This window comes from Halichondria panicea, chromosome 1 (assembly GCF_963675165.1).
Source record: "Halichondria panicea chromosome 1, odHalPani1.1, whole genome shotgun sequence".
NCBI lineage: Eukaryota > Metazoa > Porifera > Demospongiae > Suberitida > Halichondriidae > Halichondria > Halichondria panicea.
In genome coordinates, this window is record NC_087377.1 from 2971839 (window position 1) to 2985093 (window position 13255).

At 39.6% G+C, this 13255-nt stretch overlaps 1 protein-coding gene across 1 annotated transcript; it reads left to right on the top strand.

Annotated features, from left to right (window-relative positions):
- The first annotated feature begins 505 nt into the window (after window positions 1–505).
- LOC135331236 (uncharacterized) lies at window positions 506–12376 on the top strand. The gene is made up of 10 exons (XM_064526327.1): window positions 506–557; window positions 1268–1342; window positions 1467–1668; window positions 2347–2392; window positions 3401–3530; window positions 5449–5538; window positions 5813–6333; window positions 6387–6524; window positions 6615–6798; window positions 10173–12376. Exons 3-10 carry the CDS (start codon window positions 1541–1543, stop codon window positions 10229–10231), a joined length of 1296 nt encoding a protein of 431 aa, XP_064382397.1. The 5' UTR covers window positions 506–557; window positions 1268–1342; window positions 1467–1540; the 3' UTR covers window positions 10232–12376.
- The last annotated feature ends 879 nt before the right edge of the window (window positions 12377–13255 follow it).

A 13255-nucleotide genomic window follows, 5' to 3' on the forward strand; every position in this document is an offset into this window, starting at 1 on the left:
GTCATCAGAGCATAGATTGGAATTAGATCCCATTTGAGTGTATTTAGCAGGGAACTATGAGCTATAGTACCGGTACTATAGATTGCTCTGGGCTACAAACTACAACATTGTACATATTGTATTGTGATTTACAAGAAGATACACAATGATTGTCAATGATTGTAAAAATTATTGTAGCTAGATTGTTTGTCTAGTAATATAATAACAGAACTAGAATGAAAGAGAGAAGCTCTAGTTTCTTTTTTTGGCTTTGTTCGAGAGTAGTAGGAGACGCTCGTTTTTTGGGCAGTGTGCTGTGCTTTTTTGCTGCAAGGCTGCATGGGGGAGGAGCTGGATGTATGGAAGTGCTGGGATTCTAGTTTTGGCTTCTTCCTAAAGTTCCTTTCTCTTTGTTCAAGAGTAGTATAGGAGCTGCTCGTTTGCTGGGCTTGTTTGCTGCAAATTATAGCTTAGGTGTCTTCCTTTCGCTTTGTGAGAGTAGTACGAGCCACTTGCCGCTATCTCTAAGAACCAGAAGCATTTCTTTACCGTGTACCACTGCCTGAAAAAGAGTGTTGGTGAGAGCATGCAAACACACTTACCATGGCAGTGTGAAGTTTATTATGGGATGGAACGTTAACGCTATACATGTACCGTACTCTACCGAGATTACGCCCACGTCCGAAATTACGTCCACCCCCACTTTTGAGTGAAAGTTCCTGCATATAGGCTAATTTGCCTCGAAAATACGCCCACCAGGAAGTAATGCATTTGTCAGTGAGCAAGTTGTCAAGAAAAGGTTTAGCAGTTTATTGTGTACGCTGGTTAGCTCTAAATATACATATAGCTAGATATAGCTAGATCCTATTTCCAAGTATAAGAGACAAGGACAATCTTCTCTGAATCTCTGTTGAATTAAGACTCTGACAGTGACAAGGAACAACCTTCTGATGCAGAATCTTGACTCTTTATATACCTAGCTACTTTATACCCATGCATTTACCATTGTTGTATATTCATTGTATTTCAAAAGCTGGCAGGCCTCAGACGCAGACAGAGAAAAATAGTTTCTTAATGAGTGGGCTTAATTCGAGGCCTGTATAGCTGCTTTGTAGCATGCATTAGGGTGGGCGTAATCTCGGTAGAGTACGGTATAAGCAGTCCTAGGGGTTTGAGTATAGTTTTGTCCGTTGCATTGTCTGGCTATAATTATTCCTACTGCATAAATTAGCACTGTATCTAGCTATAATTCATAATTATACTGAATGCATATATCCTCTGGCCTCAGGACAGCGCAAAATATTATTGCAATCAGATGATGAAGAAGGTGAAACTCAGCCAAAACGTCCAAAGATTATACAAGGTATGATCTGTTTATATACTCCGCAGAATTATCATGATTATTATACTTTTCATGAATAAATGTGTAATTTAATTATACATTAATTTTGGTTTTGCTATCATGCCTCAAGCCACTGTTAATTTAGGATTGGCTCTCGGAGTGAAGAGTAATGATTTGAAAGACATTGAAGATGAATACTGTCATAACAAACGCCGCCTAATGGAGATGGTGGGCAAGCGTCTTGAAGTCACTGATCCAGAGCATCCAATGACATGGCCTTACATATGTGAATGTCTAAGGAGGCCTACTGTTGAGCGTAACGATGTAGCCGAGGAAATTGAAGACAAGTATGTGAGGACAGCAACTGCAGTTGCAACTCCTATATGTTGCAATTCCTATATGAGCAGAGTTCAAACGTGGGCGAATGAATGTGCATGATTGTGCATGAAATGCTAAAAATAGACGTTTCGCACTTCATGCAAATGCACACATTCCTCCGCCCACGTTTGAACTCTGCTAGCTACGTGCACTGATAGTGGAGTTGCATGCCTGCTCTTCTTTTATATGCCCTTGGTACTATATAGGTATATATACGCACACACATGAACTACCTCATGCAGAGTTTTATTTAAGTGCAATTTTAGAGAAGGAGAGTAGACACTTATCTAGAGAGTATATATTGTATAGAGAATGAAATAGAGAAGGAGATCTCATTTTCATATGGATGCATATAAAACAAATAGCTTATTGGTTGGAATCAGTCTCTCTAGAACTCTGCTTTCGGATCAAGTGGCATATACGGCACCGGATGTAATTGTGGAAGGGAGGAGTTCGGGTTCATTATGTGTTTAGATCAGTGACTGCATGCATTTGGGTAGAAATGCTCAGAAAAAGCATGATCGAGCTATAACTTTGGTGGTTTTTTCGAAATAGACCTGTTTTGATAGCTAAATTTGTACGAGTGAAGTCAATACTTAGATGTAATCAACTTGGCGTACTATGTAATGATGTGGCTTTTGTTTCAGATTTGAGATAACAGCTGATATTACCTCAAGCGTTGCCGAAGATACAGTATGTTGCTATAATTATACTGTAGTCTTTCATGCAAATTGTACAATAATTGTGAGAGTATTATAATTATACTGAGCGAACTTTTATTTAATGGCGAAACCTATCTAAGCATTAGATCCCATTTGAGTGTATTTAGCAGGGAACTATGAGCTATAGTACCGGTACTATAGATTGCTCTGGGCTACAAACTACAACATTGTACATAAATTGTATTGTGATTTACAAGAAGATACACATGTAATAACATATTGTAGCTAGATGCTTTGTCTAGTAATATAATAACAGAACTAGAATGAAAGAGAGAAGCTCTAGTTTCTTTTTTTGGCTTTGTTCGAAAGTAGTAGGAGACGCTCGTTTTTTGGGCAGTGTGCTGTGCTTTTTTGCTGCAAGGCTGCATGGGGGAGGAGCTGGATGTATGGATTCTAGCTTTGGCTTCTTCATAAAGTTCCTTTCGCTTTGTTCAAGAGTAGTATAGGAGCCGCTCATTTGCTGGGCTTGTTTGCTGCAAATTATAGCTTATAGGTGTCTTCCTTTCGCTTTGTGAAAGTAGGAAGAGCCGCTCGTTTCTTAATTGGAAAGTGTGCTGGGCTTGTTTGCTGCAAAACTGGGGGAGGAGCTGGATGTTTCCCTTTTGTGGGTGGAGCTAGGACTATAATTTTTTCCATCAAACTGAGGTGGAGGAACAGGGTTGACTTGAATAGAGACCACAGATTTAGTAGAGACACAGAGATGCCAACTTCAGATATTAGTTTTCAAAAGAATAATAATGCAGTTGCTAGGTTGGCTGTTTATATAGGTTGACTGTTGCTAAGCTAGTGCATTTCTAGTAGCCAATAGGTTTTGGGATCTAAATCAGTTAGAACATGTGCATTTGGTATCTATGGTTATAGTGTCCCTCATCCCTCGAGCTTTGGGACACTATAACACATAGATACCTCATGCCCGTGTTCTAACCATAACTTAAATGTCTATTTCCTTAGAGTGTTATAGTCATCATAATTCGTACAGGTTATTGACGACAGAAGAGGAAAACAGCTAGAAGTAGAGGGAGCGATTGAGTTCGGACGTAGGTCTTCTGAAAAATCGATGAAAGGTGACCTTGTTCTTACCACTCAAGATTTACTGCAGACGTATAGAGGTTAGTCTCAGCCGCTCTTTGAAAGGGAAGCGTCGAGCAATTTAGTATCATGGTCAATTGCTGGCTCATATAATTATAATTAGACACTAAGATGTACATGGAAAGTACATGGGAAAGTGCCTCAGAACAAATATATACACTATGGGACTTAGTGTACCTGCAACTTACTTAGTATAGTAGTATTCTGTTGTCAAGTATATAATTGTATTGTAGTTATAATTGTATTGTAGTCAAGCCTCGAGGGTAAGGTTTGCGCATGCGCACTAGTATCTAGACACTGTTTTGTCGGTGTCCATGTGATTTAGAAGCCCTCAACCACTTAATTTTAGTACCCTCGCCACGCTCGGGATACTAAATCAGTGCCATTGGATGAATCAAGTGCAAGTAAGAGTTTCTATAGGCTTCTAGTCATGTTTACTTGGATTTTAATTCGTGGATTTGCAAAATAATGCTTCGTTCTCGAGTTATGCCTAGTTTTGCTTACTTGGAATGCCATTGCAGCCTTTTCAGAAGAGCATGTAGCCAAACTTGTTTACCGAGTGTTGCTACTCTACTTAGTAGTTAACTCTGCACTAGAACGCTAGCTATTGGTAGCTGCAAGAGTGAGAAAAGAGCTACAAGGCTCTGCTAATGCAGCCATTAATTTTAGACTTGAACTTTTGGCATCGATCGTTTTTAACAACAATCATGGTTGATCATTACCCACTCCTTGAGTTTACATGCAGCAAAATTAATTGTTCAACATGTCATGTGTATAAAAGCTATTAGTAGCTTTATGTTATGTAGCTTTGGCATCTCCACCGAGGCATCAGCACCCGCGGTGCTTTCATTATTACAGCTTACCTAACACAAGTCATACTTAAATTGTTTGGAGCTCCATAGTCTCAATTCCAACTCTTATGCTCATGCCAGTTTATGGTTTGTTATCTATTAGTCCATAGATAGTAGAGGAAGGGGATTGGAAACGGGATCACGTGAGCTTATGCTTGCAACGTAAGGCCTCTGGGACCGTGCGCGTGGCAACAATAGACACCTTGAGGTGTGATTTTACTGGTTTTGAGGTCAAGAGAAGCTTTTGAAAAGAAGCAAATGAGAGGATACTAGGTAAGTAAATGTATGAATAGCCCTAAAATTTGTCTTGAGGCATGGCTAGGTACAAAAATGAAACATTATTACTAGCTAGAAGTCATGTTCACTCTTGGTAGCACACAAAATTTGAAGATTTTACAACACTTAGCTTCTGCTTTTTATTTGTGGGGTAAGAACTGACTTATGAATTGCATCTATTGTAAATGAATGGTCACAGTAGTAGTACATGATGGTAGTTTATTGCTTCAGCTATATATTGGAAGTGGGGATATCATACTTCTCGAGTTATTGACCGATTTGTTGATTTCCACTAGCCATCTTTGCGGGGTAGCATCTCCATAACTAAGCTGAATTTATATTCGAGACTCGGCAATATTAAAGATCAATGTCCTTATTATTGCTTCCAATCCATTAGATTTTGAAAATCACTATTCATGCTCTGATTTTGTCACCGCAGTGTCGATGTGTGGCAAGAACTTGGACTGAGAAATCACTGGAGAACATTGATAATTCATGTATAATTATGTTTAGATCCTGCTTATACCTTTTATTGATTGTTCATTGTTGTCTATGCATGATCATAAGCTTGCTTAAGCTTTTAGTTTAGCATAAACTGCCATTAGTGCACAAAAAGTTTATTGCAAGCTCAGCACTTTAAGCTGCATCCATGGTCGCGGCTATAATTGAGGACAGTCCGTGTGAAATAGTGCTAATTGCCTGTGTTTCCAATCCCCTTCCTCTACTATCTATGATTAGTCATAGTAAAGTAGATTTTCTTTAATGCCCTAATACGTATTGCTGACATTTCCTACTGCATACGTATATACAGATCCTCTAGAGCGCAAAAGATTATTGGGAGCAGGTGAAGAAGTTGAAAGTACTCTGTCCAAGCGTCCAAAGAATGATGCCACTATTCAAGGTATGATGAGACAGCAGAATAAACATGATTACTAGTCAAATTAGAACGTATACATCTGGTTTTGGTGAAAATATGCAAACTTAAGACCATTGTACTTATGTTTCTCATGTACATGATTTTCCTGTGAATTCGTTTCATGGTTCACAGAATTTTGCTATACATATGTAACCATGCATGGCCTTGATCTCTTTGTGTTTAATGTATATAGAGCACTTATTATTATTTCTGTGGCAGAATATAAAAATAACATAATATTATTTTCGTATATCTATAGGAGAATCTCTTGTGGAAATCACTAACAAATCTATGAAGTTCAGCAATTTTGGAATTAAGATTTCTGTCCTGGAAAATTCGCTGCCTGAAGGTATCGATACGTGTGTCTTACACATATCCTTCGAGTTATCCACTGACTTTGAGATTCCCGCTAACTCTGAACTAGTCAGTTCAATTTATCGTGTGAAATGTGAGCCCAAAGTACAGTTTAAGAAGCCTCTCACCTTGGAAATACAGCACTGTGCGAGTTTAAACTCTGACCATCAACAAAGGCTTGTCTTTGCTCGAGCAACAGATCAAAATAAAAAGTTTGAGATCCTGGAGGGTGGTCACTTTCCTATTAGTGAACGCCATGGATCCATCCAGCTTACTCGTTTCAGTCGCCTCGGTGTTTTACTTCGTAAAGTATTTGGCCTTCCAACTGAGAAGATGTACAGTGCATTGCTGTTCAGAAAGAACTCGCCCTATCACACAATTGACGTGAAATGTGTGGTATGTCAGGATCTAGCAACTCATGTAAAGGTAGGTTTCCCAGTAAGTGCATGTTACATAATTATGAGCTTTTATTATTGCAGGTAATTAGAGAGGAGTTGGAAAAAGATAGATTCACAAAAGAAATGGATCTAGATCAAATTCAATTTGAAAATGCAGTAGACATGGAGCTGCATTCAGAGAATTCTGAGCTTTGGACTGTTACTAGGGTAAAACCCACTGTGAGTTATATTAACATGCAAAAACAATAGACTGGTGTGACTGTTACATGCGTGTATATATAATAGTACGTATTATATGCTTGCTTGTAGCTGTCCAGAGATCAAATTGAGGGATACTCAAGAGTGGTGAATTCTAATAGACAACTTGGAGTTATTCCAGCCATCCATTATAGGTTTAACCTGAAAGAAATTGTTGTTTCTGAATCAGTAAACTTTTTGCTGATGAACACCGATGTAGATGAAGAGAGCCATCATTTGACCCTACGTATTTGCTGTAAGTAATCTACTGGTATACATAATTATGCCTCGATGCGCATGCGCAAGCGAGATATACGGTAGTGTGTTTGTGTGTCTGTGTGTCTATATATGTGTGTGTGTGTGTGTGTGTAGACTGCTACAGCTGCTCAAGGATGAATCAAGTGCAAGTAAGAGTTTCTATAGCCTTCTAGTCATCTTTACTTGGATTTTAATTCGTGGATTTGCAAAATAATGCTTCGTTCTCGAGTTACACAGGAAAAATATCTAAATTTCCTATACTTTCAGGATAGTACAAAATTTCCTGTAGACTTTCCTTTATGAATCGTACACATGTCCTGAACTTCTTCAGGAATAGTAAAGGAAACTATATACAGGAAACGTTGCACTATCCTTTGTAAGTAGGTTGCAGGACACTTGCAGGAAATGTGCAGATTTTAAGGGCTGCACTGTAGCAGCACTGTAGCAGGAAATTTCAATATTTTCCCTGTGTTATGCCTAGTTTTGCTTACTTGAATGCCATTGCAGCCTTTTCAGAAGAGCACGTAGCCAAACTTGCTTACCGAGTGTTGCTACTCTACTTAGTAGTTAGCTCTGCACTAGAACGCTAGCTATTGGTAGCTGCAAGAATGAGAAGAGAGCTGCAAGGCTCTGCTATAACTCTTTCCTTGGCAATCTGTTGTAGAAATTACAACAACGGTAACGAATCGTTATGATGAATTAGATGAAGTTGTATGTGAGCTCCTCCCTGACAAACAAACTGTAGTCTAGGTAAGGGCCTTATCAGTCAAGTAGGCTAAAAATCTGTGTCCTTTGATGTAAGCTTTGATGTCTCTTTGTGCATATGTAGTTAAAAAAAAAAAAAAAAAAAAAAGGAACCTTTGACTAGCTAGGAAGAGTAGCAGTAGTAGTAGGAAGAGTAGCAGTAGTAGTAGCAGTGCAAGCAGGACTAGACTAGATTAAAAAGTTGGTGGAAAGAATAACTGACCGTTTGGACGTCACCTGGCTGCCAGACTTTCATCTCGACTCTTCCCCCTGAGTAGCTGGCCTTTCTCTAAGCCACAAAACTGAGCAAGAAGCTAAAGAAGCAGCTAGACAGAGACATGTACCTAGCCTTGAGAATTGGGAGGCGTGGCTCAACTAGTTAGCCCAGCCCAGAGGAATTGTTACCGTGGGTACTGAACAACCGTAGAAGTACAGCTAGCCCTGGCTTTACTGAATTAACTAGCTGTGTCTGCTGTCTAGTTGGACCAGATTTAGCTAGATAATGGGGTAGAGAATAGTTGAGCGGTGCTGTGTGTAGCTTGAACTGTACTGGCTGGCAAGAATCTAGTAAGCACCCTATGCACTGATAACTCGTCAGAATGGAGGGTATGTTCTAGGGATCTGGACATCTGTACATCCAAAGGAGCCAGGGAGTGCCAATCATCTTCTCCCAGTCTCTGACACGCTAAACAAAAAGAACTAGAACTGGGAGTCCCAGCTAGAATTGCTAGCCGGATCTAGACTAATAGAATGACATGGAGGCGTGGTGAGGCCGGATCCACACTAATTGATCGACCTAAAGACGCTCCTGTTCCAGATTTTCACGAATGGCAAGGAAAGGGATAATGCAGCCATTAATTTTAGACTTGAACTTTTGGCATCGATCGTTTTTAACAACAATTATGGTTGATCATTACCCACTCTCTGAGTTTTTGCATGCAGCAAAATTAAATTGTTTATCATGTGTATAAAAGCTATTAGTAGCTTTATGTTGTGTAGCTTTGGCATCTCCACCGAGGCATCAGCACCTGCGGTGCTTCATTATTTCAGTACTTGAAACAAAGATAATTCATGAGGCAACTTGTAGCACTTCCTATCTTAGGGCATGCAGACTGTATTACATCAGAGTAGGGTGGACAGGGTCAAAAGATCACTAATGAATCATCTTCTTCTTCTTCTTCTTCTTTGTAGCCTCCAAATAATGAAGAGTAGCCCATTGGGCAGACGAAAAAGAATATTTGAAAATGGGTATTATTATAACACGCAGTAAGAGGGTGGAGCTTTAAACCAATGTGCTTGTGAGAAGGAGATCAGCGCGGGTTTGCCTCACGTGAGCTTATGTTTTATGCCTCACGTGAGCTTATGTTTTGTGCAGTTTGACTGCACATCGCGCCCTGATTCTTGTGATAAAGTAGCCCCTTCATGTTACTGCTGCTGCAAATTAGTTAACTTTTAGCTACTGCGCCCCTCCAGAGAAATCATGCAGTCCCTAAAAGGGGTGACCTCTCACAAAGGTCGTAGTTCTGTCATGTCAAACTGACCTCTGACCTTTATAAATTAAAGTATAGGGGCTACCGTGCTGTAGAGTCATGAGAGTGAATGTATAGCTCAGCTATCATCTAAGTATACTCTTGTTTCCAGAATGAAAAGCACATCTAAGTATACTCTTGTTTCCAGAATGAAAAGGTGGCCTGCTGGCTAGAAAAGAGCTTGTTAAAGTAGGTTCAAGGTTCAAGTATTTTAATAAAGACTACGTCATTATTAACTTTTTGGCTTTGTGTCCAACCTCCTCTGGTATTGCATAACCAGTGTACACAGTGTTTACTTCCTCTGCCCCACAATCACAACAGAACTCTTACAACCGCATCGCCTGTATAATCATAGATTGAATAGAGAGAGGGATTGGAAACGGAAGTAGCGTCACGTGACATTTTACATTGAATTTGCAGCATGGCACCAGAGAGCCTTTGATGTCAATCCGTGTTACGGTTGCTCAACACGCGGGAAACAATGTTTCATGAATTATGATCACTATAAAAGATATTCAGAGCCCCCCTAAAACGTCTTTCTCATGCCCCCTAATGGTGAGCTTCAGTTAATTGGAAAATAAAAAAAACATTTTGTGAAGATAGCTAGAGGTACAAAACGTTCTTTGTCACGCTATGAGATCTTTATGTACCTAGAATGCTTCTAGTATAGCTAAGACTGTGCAACTCATTGGTGTACTGTGTCCCATAATTATGGTCTCAAGTGTCAGTTGGAAGTGTAAGTTTAGTACAAATGTAGTATAATCTAGCAGACAGTCGAAGGTACTAGATTTTACTCAACGTTAGATACATAGCCTCGATTACACCCCGGCGTAATGCAGATATAATTCAAGGTAACTTCAATCCCTCTCCCTATTCAATCTATTGTCTAATATACATTGAAGGTTGCTATCAGGGGATCCGGTCCACTTTGGAATTTTAGCACTATAATTATACAGGTCAATCTTGATTAAATTAGCTAGCTTCAGTCTAAATGATTTGAGTATACGTAGCTTCATCGTAACATTGTGTAATTACAACAACTGTAAGTGCGGGACTCTAGTGCATGACTGTTATATCTATTGTCATATCCTCCTCACAGGTAATGCAGTGACTCCACTAGCCACTCCACACACAACCACTCAGTCAGGTAGCAGATAGTGTGCATTGGTTTGTATTGTGAATTAGGTCAACATTACATTAGCCTCCTTCGCAGCCTCTCCTTTTTCTGTTCTTTGTCACGGAAGAGAAAATTGGAGGAACAAAGAAAGAAAGAAGGAAGCGACAAAGAAAAAGGAGAGCCTGCCTTGCTAAGTCGCGTGATCTCCTACTGGCGTAGATAAATTTTAACGAGCGTGGGCGAGAGAAAACCTCAATAACTGTCCTCCCACACAGTACTTGGAGCGCATTTACCAGGAACATAATCTGTTATGAACAGTACAGTACAGTGCAGTAGAGTCAGCCTTCGTGAGACCTTTAGTCAGTAGAGGAAGTATGAAAGACTAGAGTAGAGTAGACTATACTGCTGTAATAATTATATCTACTAAGGTCTGTTTTGAGCTAAATTTAGATAATTATAGATCTAGATCTTTAGTCTTTACTAGGTAAGCCCTCGTCTACGATGTCTCCACGCTTGATTCTGGCTTACTATCTACGATGCTAACAGCTTTTATGTTGCGTAGGCATGCTGTAGCTATTTGCTTTGTCAGGCTCCGCCCAGCTAGTGATTGCCCACGTTCATTTTTTCACTCGTCTACCACTCATCTACCGTCACGCGACTTAGCAAGGCGGGCTCTCCTTTTTCTTTGTCTCTTCTTTCTTTCTTTGTTCCTCCAATTAGTCCCGTATTTGAACTACTATGACAAATAACACAGAAAAAGGAGAGGCTGCGAAGGAGGCTAGGATATATTGGCTCAGTAGTGCCTTTGTCCTCGAGGTGGCACTCGTGCATGTGTCACAACTATAACTTAGTCACTCTTTCTACCAGGAGAATGCACTCCTGTTTCTACTTATTACATAACCTGTGTACACAGTGTTTACTTCCTCTGCCCCACAATCACAACAGAACTCTTACAACTGCCCAATCCATTACCATACACTGTGTGAAGCTTTTTATTCGCTATAGGGGCCATTTGTATAAGTGTGTGTATTGCATTAACTATACCGTATATATAATTATATTGCGAGTAATTTTCGTGGGGTAACAAATTCGTTATAGTTTCGTGGGCAAGCTGACTTTCACGAATACATAGGTGTGGTTTACTGGAACGCATACAATGCAGTACAGGCAATAAAGTCAACCTACATTTTTATATACTGACGAAAATCACCGTTTTCGATTTTTTAATGACTTTTTTACCCCACGAAAATTACTCACTATAGTATCTGTCAAGTCCATTAAACACGTTCTATCAGATCGTATCATAATCGGATTGCTATTCGAAAGCCTTCACTCTGGAAAACACATGATCTTGATTCCTACAGGCCCGGCATTCCCCATTAATATACACATTGCTTATATTGTAATTATTTGTGCATTTTCAGGTGCTTACTGTATATGCAGTTTGTCATAAAACTGGCCATTTTCAATGCTTGTGTGTGTGTAGGATCGTCACAAGAGATGCATACTAGCAGAAACCAAACGGTAAAAGTTGAACAACCCTAACCCTAACCCCTTTACCCTAACTCTAATCTCTTACCCTAACCCTAACCCTGACCCTGACCCCCTAGCCTGTTACCCTAACCCTAACCTTATGGCCTATAACCCTATCCCTAACCCTTTACCCCTTATGCTAACTATAACCCTTACCCATACCGTTACCTAACCTCTTATATACCGTACGGGTAGAAAATTTCGAGGGTGTAAAATTTCGTGCAATTCAATATTCTGGAAAATTTCGCGGGTAGTAAATTTCGTGGAGTTAGGGTGTGTCACTATCTCGCATGCGTAAACAAAGCCTTTCGCGGGTTTTAATTTTCGTGTTCTGCAGCCACCCACGAAAAACGCGAAATTAAAAACACCTCAAAATTTTCTACCCGTACGGTACCCTTATAACCGCCCATAATCCCGACATTATGCACATTATATGCGTAATATACATACACAATTAAGTGTACCTGTAGCCAAACTCTATATCCGTAACACCAACACATCCCAACTTGGATCTCACAAATTTGACATTATGCATATTATGCATATTATACACAATTAAAATAATTATTTGACATTATGCACATTATGCAGCTCAATTATACATCAAATATAAAATTTGACTTTATGCATATTATGCATAATATACACCACTTACTAAAATGTGACATTATGCACAATATGCATAACAATTATACATCAAGTATAAAAATAATGCATAATGTCATAATTATTACATCACTTGTATGAATGTGACATTATGCACATTATACATTTTTATATCAACATTATATGTTACATGTATAATGTGGGGATGTTATGCAATTATACATATAATGTCATGCTAATGTCAGTATAACATGCATAAATAACCAATCCTGCACACTTATGGAATAATGATGCAGTTGCTAGGTTGGCTGTTTATATAGGTTGACTGTTGCTAAGCTAGTGCATTTCTAGTAGCCAATAGGCTTTGGGATCTAAATCAGTTAGAACATGTGCATTCGGTATCTATGGTTAGTGTCCCTCATCCCTCGGGCTAAAGCCCTCGAGCTTTGGGACACTATAACACATAGATACCTCATGCCCATGTTCTAACCATAACTTAGAAACGAGGTACCCCTCGAAGTACCATCCGTGTTTCCCCGCGGTTTTAATCTAGGCTTACTTCCAACGTTGTGGGGTCTAAACATGAATAATTCATGAGAATTGTTTTTACTGTCTGTAAAAAGTCCACGAGCAGTTCTGCTGCTAAACATCAATTTCATCAAATACTTGTGGCCGTTTGGGACACAGCATACTACTTAGTGACACAATTAACCTTAGCTATATCATAGTAGCTAAGTAAACTAACACAAGCATGAAAAATCGCTCTGTGTTAGACTAGCCGTAGCCTCGATTCCAGGCCGCCGCTAGTTCAAGCGGCCTGGAATCGAGGCTAGACTCGCCGCTACTTCATGTGACAATCAAGATTGTATTTTCTTCGTTTCCAAATGATACTCACCATCAGGGGGCATTGTGTAAGTTGTGGAGGG